General features: G+C 46.2%; 1 protein-coding gene across 1 annotated transcript in view; it reads right to left on the bottom strand.

Moving 5' to 3' along the window:
* Positions 1–4,608: 4,608 nt before the first annotated feature.
* The window catches only part of LOC134603367 (Golgi membrane protein 1-like), a 72,947-nt gene continuing 63,604 nt past the window's right edge, over positions 4,609–13,951 (bottom strand). The window contains exon 7 of the mRNA XM_063449258.1: positions 4,609–6,038. Within this exon, the coding sequence (XP_063305328.1) occupies positions 5,146–6,038 (893 nt within the window). The 3' untranslated portion in view covers positions 4,609–5,145. The remainder of the gene's footprint in view (positions 6,039–13,951) is intronic.

Genomic DNA, 13,951 nt, shown 5'->3' with positions numbered 1-13,951 from the left:
CCTGTCCTCAGGGAACCTGAAACACACTGGGGGGGGGACCTACTGTCCTCCCCCCACCCCCACCCCTGCGTGGTGGGTGTGGGCCATAAAATAATGAGGGGGGGACCTACTGTCCTCCCCCCGTCCCCCACCCCTGCGCGGTGGGTGGGGGCCATAAATCACAATGGGGGGAGGACCTACTGTCCTCCCCCCGCCCCCACCCCTGCGCCATAAAAATAATGAGGGGGGGACCTACTGTCCTCCCCCCCAGCCCCCACCCCTGCGCGGTGGTTGGGGGCCATAAATCGCAATGGGGAGGACCTACTGTCCTCCCCCCGCCCCCACCCCTGCGCAGTGGGTGGGGGCCATAAAAATAATGAGGGGGGGACCTACTGTCCTCCCCCCTGCTCCCACCCCTGCTCGGTGGGTGGGGGCCATAAATCACAATGGGGGAGGACTTACTGTCCTCCCCCCGCCCCCACCCCTGCGCGGTGGGTGGGGGCCATAAAAATAATGAGGGGGTACCTACTGTCCTCCCCCCGGCCCCTACCCCTGTGCGTTGGGTGGGGGCCATAAAAATAATGAGGGGGGGACCTACTGTCCTCCCCCCTGGCCCCCACCCCTGAGCGGTGGGTGGGGGCCCTAAAAAAACAATAAGGGGGGGACCAACTGTCCCTCCCCAGCCCCCACCCCTGAGTGGTGGGTGGGGGCCCTAAATAAAAATCCCCCCCCCAATCAAAGGTGACTAGGGGTCCCCAAGCCCCTAGTCACCCACCCCCCTACCCCAAAAAAAGTTACCCCCTACCTGCCCCCCTCACCCTAAAAAATAGTGAAGGGGGAATAAAATAACTAACCTGTAAAGAAAAATTCAACTTACCATTTGACGTCTTCTTTTTTCTAAAATCTTCTTATTTCATGTGGGCTTGGAATCTAACCAATCAGAGTGCTCTGTGTCATTTTACACAGCGTGGGAAAGTTCTTTGGAATTTTCCCACGCTGTGTAAAATGACAAAGAGCACTCTGATTGGCTTAATCCAGCCAATCAGAGTGTTCTTAGCCTAATTGCAGGGCGTGGCAATGCTTTATAAGCCCTCCCCCGCCCTGCAGAGCTCAGTCTGCGCGGAGCCCTGCATGGGTGAAGATGGATAATTTTTTTTTTGCGCTCGTTTTTTTTTTTAAAATTGCGTCGGGCTTTTTATTTGCCCTTTTTTTGGGGCTGAAAAAAGAAGACTTTAGAAAAAAGAAGACGTCAAATGGTAAGTTGAATTTTTCTTTACAGGTTGGTTATTTTATTCCCCTTCACTATTTTTTAGGAAGAGGGAGGTAGGTAGGGGGTAACTTTTATTGGGGCGGGGGGTGGGTGACTAGGGGCTTGGGGACCCCTAGTCACCTTTGATTGGGGGGATTTTTATTTAGGGCCCCCACCCACCGCTAAGGGGTGGGTGCTGGGGGGGTTATTATTTTATGGCCCCCACCCACCGCGCAGGGGTGGGGGCAGGGGAAGGACAGCAGGTCCTCCCCCCATTGTGATTTATGGCCCCCACCCACCGCGCAGGGGTGGGGGCCGTGGGCCGGGAGGGAGGACAGTAGGTCCCCCTCATTATTGTTATGGCCCCCACCCACCGCGCAGGGGTTGGGGCGGGGGGAGGACAGTAGGTCCTCCCCCAATTGTGATTTATGGCCCCCACCCACCGCACAGTGGTGGGGGCCGGGGGGGAGGACAGTAGGTCCACCCCTCATTATTTTTATGGCCCCCACCCACCGCGCAGGGGTGGGGGCGGGGGGAGGACAGTAGGTCCCCACCTCATTATTTTTATGGGCTCCACCCACCGTGCAGTGGTGGGGGCGGGGGGAGGACAGTAGGTCCCCCCCCAGTGTGTATCAGGGTCCCTGAGGACAGGTGTCAATCCATATCTGCTAAGTGACCCTATGGAGGGGGAACAGTCCCTATTCTGCTCTGTGTCAGTGTGTATCAGCGTCCCTGAGGACAGGTGTCAATCCATATCTGCCAAGTGACCCTATGTAGGGGGAACAGTCCCTATTCTGCTCTGTGTCAGTGTGTATCAGGGTCCCTGAGGACAGGTGTCAATCCCTATCTGCCAAGTGACCCTATGTAGGAGGAACAGTCCCTATTCTGCTCTGAGTCAGTGTGTATCAGGGTCTCTGAGGACAGGTGTCAATCCCTATCTGCCAAGTGACCCTATGTAGGGGGAACAGTCCCTATTCTGCTCTGTGTCAGTGTGTATCAGGATTCCTTAGGATAGGTGTCAATCCATATATGCCAAGTGACCCTATGCAGGGGGAACAGTCCCTATTCTGCTCTGTGTCAGTGTGTATCAGGGATCCTTAGGATAGGTGTCAATCCATATATGCCAAGTGACCCTATGTAGGGGGTACAGTCCCTATTCTGCTCTGTGTCAGTGAGTATCAGGGATCCTTAGGATAGGTGTCAATCCATATCTGCCAAGTGACCCTATGTAGGGGGAACAGTCCCTATTCTGCTCTGTGTCAGTGTGTATCAGGGATCCTTAGGATAGGTGTCAATCCATATCTGCCAAGTGACCCTATGTAGGGGTAACAGTCCCTATTCTGCTCTGTGTCAGTGTGTATCAGGGAACCTTAGGATAGGTGTCAATCCATATCTGCCAAGTGACCCTATGTAGGGGGAACAGTCCCTATTCTGCTCTGTGTCAGTGTCTGCAGTAATACAGAGTGTCTGGAGGGAGTATCTGCAGTAAGACAGGGTGTCTGGAGGGAGTATCTCCAGTAACACAGGGTGTCTGGAGGGAGTATCTGCAGTAACACAGGGTGTCTGGAGGGAGTATCTGCAGTAACTCAGAGTGTCTGGAGGGAGTATCTGCAGTAACACAGAGTGTCTGGAGGGAGTATCTGCAGTAATACAGAGTGTCTGGAGGGAGTATCTGCAGTAATACAGAGTGTCTGGAGGGAGTATCTGCAGTAACACAGGGTTTCTGGAGGGAGTATCTGCAGTAACACAGAGTGTCTGGGGGGAGTATCTGCAGTAATACAGAGTGTCTGGGGGGAGTATCTGCTTATAACATTTATATGCACTGAAAAAAATAACAAAAAATAATACATTGAAAAAATAAAATAAAATGGTTGCAGCTTCCGAATGAATCTAAAATGGATGCTGTCCAGTAGGTGGGAGGGTCTGCTAGGGAGGGTGTGCTGCTGATTGGCTGGAATGTTTCTGCTGACTGTGAGGTACAGGGTCAAAGTTTACTCAATGATAAAGAATAGGGGGCGAACCGAACATCGCATGTGTTCGCCCGCGGTGGCGAACGCGAACATGCTATGTTCGCCAGGAACTATTCGCCAGCGAACCGTTCGGAACATCACTAACTATCATTAGAGAGATAAGATGCCAGGTAGTAAATAAAAATATAAAACTCAAAAGTATATGGCTTTCAACAAACGGTAAGGTAGCCAAAATACTTTATTAGACAAAAGACAATATAAAACCATAACTCTTTTCACCTTTTTGTGGGCTTTTTCAAGTGGCTAAAGTAAATTATGTGCATATTTGGTGTCTATCGTCATCATGCATAGCATGCTGGCGAAAGACAGGCAATAACAGCACACTCCCACCGTATCACCTTTGTTGTCTACTTAGACCGCCTTCCCTTACATCTGTGCCCCTTCAGCGAGGGATGTTAGTGGAGGAGGAATGAGCTGAGGGAAAACATGGCCTCAGTGATAGAAAGGAAGGTGAAGTGTACCTATATTCTTTTTTTCCTTTTTTTTTTTTGAAGGAAGAACCAGGAAACAAAGGGTCACTCTAAACAAAAACTGTTTTCATAGCCTTCAATTATTTTTAGGATTTTTTTTGGCGGGGTGAGGGTGGGGGAGTTAGAGAAGGGTAGACTGTCACATCTACTTGTGAATATTCCATATCCTCGGTCTTGATTCCATACATACATCTAGAGATGCCTTCCATATATAAAATGAACAATTATAAAAAAATAAAAAAGTCAAGAAACCATTATGGGGCTTTTTTTTTTTTTTTAGATATTTCATAAATGGTTAGACCTACAAGAGGGAGACCAAATTAATAGATACATGGATTTAAGGGGCACTATAAGAACCGTCACCACTGCAGCAAATTGTAGTGGTTATTTAGCAAAAGTCCATGGAAACTATCGACTCGTTGGTTTGTGGTATACATTTTTGGAGTAGTTTATCAAAGGTATCTCACCTGCTGCAATAGGCCATTAAACATTGGACAGCAATGACAGGCTGAGAGCACTTAGCTGAAGGACCGCTATAAGCACCCAGACCACTTCATCTCAATGAAATTATTTGGATGCAGTGGCCCTGCCATTTTGGCCCTGTGATGTAAAACATTTCATTTTTGGAGATGCAGCAATGTTTACATTCTAGCGGCCAAACACACTTCTAGTGGCTATTGCACTAACAGAGAATATTAGGGTTGGCCAAACTTTCTCTGACTTAAAATAATAAATTAAGTAATGTTTATTCAATCAAATGGAAGTTATGGTCACGTAAACCAGCTGTAATGTGTACATAGTAAAATTTGTGTTGTCATGCCTGTGTAAGAACAATCACTGTGCACTGGTTTATCAGAAATTATCTAAAAATGAAACAATGGTGGATCCATATTTTTATTATAGTGTTGTTGTTTTTTTTAATTTGCATTTAATGCAAGACCATTCACCATGCAGAAAATATGCACATTTTTAGTTTGATGCTCTGTCAAGTGCATTTTCTGTACTCCAGCAACCTGGGGAATGCTTTAAAAATAAAAAGCACTGCTTCAACATTCCTTAATATAATTTGTCATTTAAGTGCTTGAAGCCATCATGTTACATTTTATGTAACTAGATGGAGATGTCAGATCTTCTTGGCATTCTATTTCACTAGTTCCAGCTAGTGTTAGTTCATTTTCCTTGATATTCTCACAAATGTTATCTCAGTGGTGATCCCTGACGCACTTGTTACTGCATTTACCCATTTCTTTTGTGATTCACTGAAAGTCGTGTTTATGATATCTTCAGATACTTCTTTTTTTAATTTGCTTGATTAGCGATCTCAATGTTCTCCCCTTTTCATGTCACTTAGTTTTGTAACCATTGGTTTTACATTGGCTTCATTCATAGATAAAATAGTTTTCTCATTAGGTGATTTTTAAATCTTCTCATTTCTTCTGTCCAGGAGTAGCTTTTGACTGTCAACATTTTTATAATAATCTTTCTCATACTTACTAACATTCTGATTAATATTCTCTTTTAGTTCTGGGTCTGAGATCCTTATATCTGACGATAGTGTAGATTTGTTTTTTTTATCACTGTATTTAACATTTGCAAGATTATTACTTTCTAACACACTCATATTGGTTCCTTTCTGGTTTTTAGTACTTTCATTATCTTTTTGCATTATTTTCGCTTTTTCTGACTTGTTTATCTTCCCTGTGTCTCCTAACGTTCTACCTTCCTGTTCATTACCCCATTCATTCTTATATTCAATCTTTGGAGACTCACTATTTTCTTTCTTCTGCGTTATCTTCCCACCAGACATTTGTTTGTTCTCCAGGAATGTGTCTTCTTCTTGATATTCTTGTTCAATGTCTAATCCATTGTTTTCTATATCTACAGCATCAGAGTTTTCTGTTATCTGTGTCTTTTCTTCTTTTATAGCTAGTACAAGCTCTCTAGTTCTTCCTTCTTCTTCTTTTTCCAATTCACCATCTAATTCAACCTTGTTTTCCTTTATATTTTGTGTAAAATCTCTGGATCTTTCTTCTTCATTTTCCCTTTTGCTGTCCAGTTCAAAGTTGTTTTCTACTTTCGGAGCCTCCTTATTTTCTATATTTATGGTTTCTTCCTCTTCTCCTGGTTCTGATTTCCTCTGCATGTTATAATTTTTATACAATTGATCTCTTATCTCTTTAATAATCTTCTTTCCCATTAGTCTAGTTTTCTCGTTTTCTCTCATAAATGATTGAACTTCTTGCTTGAAACTAGGGTCATTCTCCACCATTGTCTCCATTTGGGATGTGGTAGAGATCAGCCTATTGTCCCCTGCACAATACAAAATAGACAATTATTGTATATCACTTTCCTCACCCAAAACAAAATTATTCTGTTAAATTTGCAATGCTAATATTTATGAAGAATACACTCAGAACAATAAAGTCTATCTGCTAAAAATATTTATAAAGGACATACAGATTCAGCTTTTTCCCCATAGGAAAGCATTAACTCAATCCAATTGGTTGGGTCCGAGGGAGGCTTAGGCAGAGGGAGCTATAGTGCCAGGAATACTGCTTTGAATTCCTAGCATTATAGTATCTCTTTAATTCAGCCTATATATTAATATTATTATGTATTATATTGGCTGCTAAGTCAAAAATTAGCAAAATTTTTATGTTGCTAGTTGAATTAAAATCTATTTTAGGAGTTTTCATGTATATGCATATTTTGCTGTTTTTTATATTAATAGAGGTAAATAAGGTTGCAAGTGTCTTTTCCTTGTTTAAAATTTCATTGAGAAAATGAATTAACTCCTCCATTACTGGGGCTTTAAATATACATATTTAAATAAATATAATTTGCTGATTATAATTATTTGTTGTTGCTTTTTTTTCTCTGACAAATCTGCTCATTACGTTTAATTGCTTTGTGTTTTTCATATGTTAAGGACAAGATCAAAACAAAACCTGGAATTTAACTATATGCCTGTAAAACCATAATTCATAGAAATATAGAAAAATTGAATATGACAGCAGATAAGAACCATTCGGCCCATCTAGTCTGCCCAATTTTCTAAATACTTTCATAAGTCCCTGGCCTTATCTTATAGTCTTATGCCTATCCCACGCATGCTTATACTCCTTTACTGTGTTACCATCTACCATTTCAGCTGGAAGGCTATTCCATGCATACACTACCCTCACAGTAAAGTAATACTTCCTGATATTTTTGTTAACCCTTTGCCGCTCTAATTTAAGACTATGTCCTCTTGTTGTGGTAGTTTTTCTTCTTTTAAATATAGTCTCCTTCTTTGCTGTGTTGATTCCCTTTATGTATTTAAATGTTTCTATCATATCCCCCCCTGTCTCGTCTTTCCTCCAAGCTATACATGTTAAGATCCTTTAACCTTTCCTTGTAAGTGTTATCCTGCAATCCATGAACCAGTTTAGTAGCCCTTCTCTGAACTCTCTCTAAAGTATCAATATCCTTCTGGAGATACGGTCTCCAGTACTGCGTACAATACTCCAAGTGACGTCTCACCAGTAGTGATGTCGCGAACATAACATTTTCGGTTCGCGAATGGCGAACGCGAACTTCCGCAAGCGTTCGCGAACCGGGCAAACCGCCATAGACTTCAATGGGCAGGCAAATTTTAAAACCCACAGGGACTCTTTCTGGCCACAATAGTGATGGAAAAGTTGTTTCAAGGGGACTAACACATGGACTGTGGCATGCCGGAGGGGGATCCATGGCAAAACTCCCATGGAAAATTACACAGTTGATGCAGAGTCTGGTTTTAATCCATAAAGGGCATAAATCACCTAACATTCCTAAATCACAATGGATATGGATTGACACCACACATTTGACATATTGACACCTTGACTTATGGATTGACACCTGTCCTCAGAGACCCTGATACACACTGACACAGAGCAGAATAGGGACTGTTCCCCCTACATAGGGTCACTTGGCAGATATGGATTGACACCTATCCTCAGGGACCCTGATACACACTGACACAGAGCAGAATAGGGACTGTTCCCCCAACATAGGGTCACTTGGCAGATATGGATTGACACCTGTCCTCAGGGACCCTGATACACACTGACACAGAGCAGAATAGGGACTGTTCCCCCTACATAGGGTCACTTGGCAGATATGGATTGACACCTGTCCTCAGAGACCCTGATACACACTGACACAGAGCAGGTCACTTGGCAGATATGGATTGACACCTATCCTCAGGGACCCTGATACACACTGACACAGAGCAGAATAGGGACTGTTCCCCCTACATAGGGTCACTTGGCAGATATGGATTGACACCTATTGTAAGGATCCCTGATACACACTGACACAGAGCAGAATAGGGACTGTTCCCCCTACATAGGGTCACTTGGCAGATATGGATTAACACCTGTCGTGAGGGACCCTGATACACACTGACACAGAGCAGAATAGGGACTGTTCCCCCTACATAGGGTCACTTGGCAGATATGGATTGACACCTATCCTCAGGGACCCTGATACACACTGACACAGAGCAGAATAGGGACGGTTCCCCCAACATAGGGTCACTTGGCAGATATGGATTGACACCTGTCCTCAGGGACCCTGATACACACTGACACAGAGCAGAATAGGGACTGTTCCCCCTACATAGGGTCACTTGGCAGATATGGATTGACACCTGTCCTCAGAGACCCTGATACACACTGACACAGAGCAGGTCACTTGGCAGATATGGATTGACACCTATCCTCAGGGACCCTGATACACACTGACACAGAGCAGAATAGGGACTGTTCCCTCTACATAGGGTCACTTGGCAGATATGGATTGACACCTATTGTAAGGATCCCTGATACACACTGACACAGAGCAGAATAGGGACTGTTCCCCCTACATAGGGTCACTTGGCAGATATGGATTAACACCTGTCGTGAGGGACCCTGATACACACTGACACAGAGCAGAATAGGGACTGTTCCCCCTACATAGGGTCACTTGGCAGATATGGATTGACACCTATCCTAAGGATCCCTGATACACACTGACACAGAGCAGAATAGGGACTGTTCCCCCTACAGAGGGCCACTTGGCAGATATGGATTGATACCTGTCCTCGGGGACCCTGATACACACTGACACAGAGCAGAATAGGGACTGTTCCCCCTACATAGGGTCACTTGGCAGATATGGATTGACACCTGTCCTCAGGGACCCTGATACACCCTGACACAGAGCAGAATAGGGACTGTTTCCCCTACATAGGGTCACTTGGCAGATATGGATTGACACCTATCCTAAGTATCCCTGATACACACTGACACAGAGCAGAATAGGGACTGTTCCCTCTACATAGGGTCACTTGGCAGATGTGGATTGACACCTGTCCTCAGGGACCCTGATACACACTGACACAGAGCAGAATAGGGACTATTCCCCCTACATAGGGTCACTTAGCAGATATGGATTGACACTTGTCCTCAGAGACCCTGATACACCCTGACACAGAGCAGAATAGGGACTGTTCCCCCTACATAGGGTCACTTGGCAGATATGGATTGACACCTGTCCTCAGGGACCCGATACACACTTACACAGAGCAGAATAGGGACTGTTCCTTTTACATAGGGTCACCATTTTTAGCCCAAGGCAGCTCATCTCATCAGGCCTTTTTTAGTAGAATGTATCGCCCACTGTCAATCCCTTCAGGATCCATCCCTCATTCATCTTAATAAAGGTGAGGTAATCTAGACGTTTTTGACCTAGGCGACTTCTCTTCTCAGTGACAATACCTACTGCTGCACTGAAGGTCCTTTCTGACAGGACACTTGAAGCGGGGCAGTTCAGAAGTTCTATCGCAAATTGGGATAGCTCACGCCACAGGTCAAGCCTGCACACCCAGTAGTCAAGGGGTTCATCGATATCTGCAGTTAAGGCGAGGTAGTCTGCTACCTGTCGGTCGAGTCGTTCTCTGAGGCTCCGCATGTCCTCCATCAACAACACGTCTTTAAAGCGTCCTGTCCTTGCCGGCGTGGTCGTTGGAGGAGGAGGATTACTTTCACCTCTTCCCCTGTTAGATTCCCGTTGTGCTGTGACATCACCCTTATACGCTGTGTAAAGCATACTTTTTAATTTATTTTGCAAATGCTGCATCCTTTCCGACTTGTTGTAATTTGGTAACATTTCAGCCACTTTCTGCTGATACCGGGGGTCTAGTAGCGTGGACACCCGGTACAGGTCGTTCTCCTTCAGCCTTTTTATACGAGGGTCCCTCAACAGGCACGACAGCATGAAAGACCCCATTTGCACAAGGTTGGATGCCGAGCTACTCATTTCCCGTTCCTCCTCCTCAGTGATGTCAATGAAGGTATGTTCTTCCCCCCAGCCACGTACAACACCACGGGTACCAGATAGGTGACAACGAGCACCCTGGGATGCCTGTTGTGGTTGGTCTTCCTCCTCTTCCTCAAAGCCACATTCCTCCTCTGACTTCTCTTCCTCACAATCCTCTTCCAGCGTTGCCGCAGGTCCAGCAAGCGATGCTGATAAGGCTGTTTCTGGTGGTGATGGTGACCACAACTCTTCCTCTTCCTCTTCATGCTCATCTATGGCCTGATCCAGCACTCTTCGCAGGGCACGCTCCAGGAAGAAAACAAATGGTATGATGTCAATGATGGTGCCTTCGGTGCGACTGCCTAGGTTAGTCGCCTCCTCAAAAGGACGCATGAGCCTACAGGCATTGCGCATGAGCGTCCAGTAACGTGGCAAAAAAATTCCCAGCTCCCCAGAGGCTGTCCTAGCACCCCGGTCATACAAATATTCCTTAAAGGCTTTTTCTTGTTGGAGCAGGCGGTTGAACATTAGGAATGTTGAATTCCAACATGTCGGGCTGTCGCAAATCAAGCGCCTCACATTTGTTCCGTTGTCACAAACCACTTTGCCGATATCCAGTTGCTGCAGAGTCAGCCACTTTTCCACCTGTGCGTTCAGGGCGGACAGGAGTGCTTGTCCGGTGTTACTCTCTGCTTTCAAGCAAGTCAAACCCAAGACGGCGTGACACTGCCGTATTCGGGATGTGGAATAGTACCTGGGGAGCTGGGGGGTGCCGTTGATGTGGGGCAAGACGCAGCAGCAGAAGAGGACTCAGCCGAGGAGGTTATGGAAGAGGATGGAGTTATGGAGTAAGAGGAGTAGAGGAGGTGGCAGCAAGCCTGCCTGCAAGTCGTGGCGGTGTCACCAACTCCTCTGCAGAGCCACGCATTCCATGCTTGGCAGCCGTCAGCAGGTTTACCCAATGCGCAGTGTAGGTGATATACCTGCCCTGACCATGCTTTGCAGACCAGGTATCAGTGGTCAGATGGACCCTTGCCCCAACACTGTGTGCCAGACATGCCATTACTTCCTTTTGCACAATCGAGTACAGGTTGGGGATTGCCTTTTGTGAAAATACATTTCGTCCGGGTACCTTCCACTGCGGTGTCCCAATAGCTACAAATTTTTTGAATGCCTCAGACTCCACCAGCTTGTATGGTAAAAGCTGGTGGGCTTATAGTTCAGACAAGCCAGCTGTCAGATGCTGGGCAAGGGGGTGCCTTTCTGACATTGGCTTCTTACGCTCAAACATGTCCTTGACAGACACCTGACTGTGGGCAGATGAGCGGGAACTGCTCAAGGCGAGAGACGTAGTGGCGGATGGTTGAGAGGGGGCAAAGTTGACGTGGCTGAAGATGCTGGACCAGGAGGAGGCTGGCGGCTTTGAGTTTGTGTGCTGCTTGTACTCATGTGTTGATCCCATAGGCTTTTGTGATGTGCAATCATGTGCCTACGCAAAGCAGTTGTACCTAGGTGGGTGTTGGACTTCCCACGACTCAGTTTCTTTTGGCACAGGTTGCAAATGGCATCGCTGTTGTCAGAGGCAGACACACAAAAAAATGTCACACTGCTGAGCTCTGCAATGACGGCATTCTGGTGGTGGACACAGCATGCGTTGATTGGCGTGCTGTCGGGCTGACCCCGGGTGCCGATGCATGCTGTCTGACTGTGCCACTAGCTCCTTGCGACGACCTCCCCCTGCTTCCAACTCGTCTCCTCCTCCTCTCTGTCTCCCCATCTGAACTTTCGCCCTGTTCTTCTTCTTGCCGAGCGGGCACCCACGTGACATCCATGGACGCATCGTCATCATCAACCGCTTCACTTGTATCTGAAACCTCAGCAAAGGAAGCAGCAGCGGGTACAGCATCATCATCATCACACCGTACGTCCATGTGTGTAATGCTGCCTGACTGAGACATATCCCTGTTATCTACATCCTCTGGCAATAATGGTTGCGCATCACTCATTTCTTCAAACGGATGTGTAAATAACTCCTCTGACAGATAAAGTGAAGCGGCTGTGGTACAAGTGTTGGTGGTGGCGGCAGGCGGGTGAGTGGTATCTTGAGAGGTGCCCGAAGCTAAGCTGGAGGAGGATGGTGCGTCAAGGTTCCGAGCGGAAGCTGTAAAAGATTGGGTGTCCTGTGTTAGCCAGTCAACTATGTCCTCAGAACCTTTCAAGTTCAGGGTACGTGGCCTCTGAAAATTGGGCATTGTTCTAGGGCAAAAGGGAATCACAGCACTACAACCACGATGGCCCCTGCGGGGTGGCCTGCCTCTGCCTGTCATTTTTTTTGCATTAGTGGTACTATGCGTGCAAGCTACTGTGAGACCAGATAGGAGTGGCACTGTGCAGTGGCAGAGGTTGGCAGAGTACACGCTGTAGGCCTGACACCCGCTTGAAGACAACTAACTGCTATTCAATCTATAACAGTGAAAAAAGTTTTTTGGTTTTTAAATGCAATCTATTGCGACACCAGATAAGAGTGGCAATGTGCACTGGCAGAGGTTGGCAGAGTACACGCTGTAGGCCTGACACACCCGCTTGAAGACAAGTAACTGCTATTCAATCTATAACAGTGAAAAACGTTTTTGGATTTTAAATGCATGCTATTGTGACACCGGATATGAGTGGCAATGTGCACTGGCAGAGGTTGGCAGAGTACACGCTGTTGGCCTGACACCCGCTTGAAGACAACTAACTGCTATTCAATCTATAACAGTGAAAAAAAAAATTTGGTTTTAATTGCACGCTATTGTGACACCAGATATGAGTGGCAATGTGCACTGGCAGAGGCTGGCAGAGTACACGCTGTAGGCCTGACACCCGCTTGCAGACAACTAACTGCTATTCAATCTATAACAGTGAAAAAAGCTTTTTGGGTTTTAAATGCAATCTATTGCGACACCAGATAAGAGTGGCAATGTGCACTGGCAGAGGTTGGCAGAGTACACGCTGTAGGCCTGACACACCCGCTTGAAGACAAGTAACTGCTATTCAATCTATAGCAGTGAAAAAAGTTCTTTGGTTTCAAATCACGCTATTGTGACACCAGATATGAGTGGCAATGTGCACTGGCAGAGGTTGGCAGAGTACACGCTGTAGGCCTGACACCCGCTTGAAGACAACTAACTGCTATTCAATCTATAACAGTGAAGAAAGTTGTTTGGTTTTAAATGCACGCTATTGTGACACCAGATATGAGTGGCAATGTGCACTGGCAGAGCTTTGCAGAGTACACGCTGTAGGCATGACACCCGCTTAAAGACAACTAACTGCTATTCAATCTATAACAGTGAAAAAAGTTTCTTGGTTTTAAATGCACGCTATTGTGACACCAGATATGAGTGGCAATGTGCACTGGCAGAGGTTGGCAGAGTACACGCTGTAGGCCTGACACCCGCTTGCAGACAACTAACTGCTATTCAATCTATTACAGTGAAAAAGGTTTTTTGGTTTTAAATGCACGCTATTGTGACACCAGATATGAGTGGCAATGTGCACTGGCAGAGGTTGGCAGAGTACACGCTGTAGGCCTGACACCCGCTTGAAGAGAACTAACTGCTATTCAATCTATAATAGTGAAAAAAGTTTTTTGGTTTTAAATGCACGCTATTGTGACACCAGATATGAGTGGCAATGTGCACTGGCAGAGGTTGGCAGAGTACACGCTGTAGGCCTGACACCCGCTTGAAGACAACTAACTGCTATTCAATCTATAATAGTGAAAAAAGTTGTTTGGTTTTAAATGCACACTATTGTGACACCAGATATGAGTGGCAATGTGCACTGGCAGAGGTTTGCAGAGTGCACGCTGTAGGCCTGACACCCGCTTAAAGACATCTAACTGCTATTCA

Source organism: Pelobates fuscus, chromosome 3 (assembly GCF_036172605.1).
Source record: "Pelobates fuscus isolate aPelFus1 chromosome 3, aPelFus1.pri, whole genome shotgun sequence".
Taxonomy (NCBI): Eukaryota; Metazoa; Chordata; class Amphibia; order Anura; family Pelobatidae; genus Pelobates; species Pelobates fuscus.
This window is presented reverse-complemented; position numbering and strand designations above follow the sequence as displayed.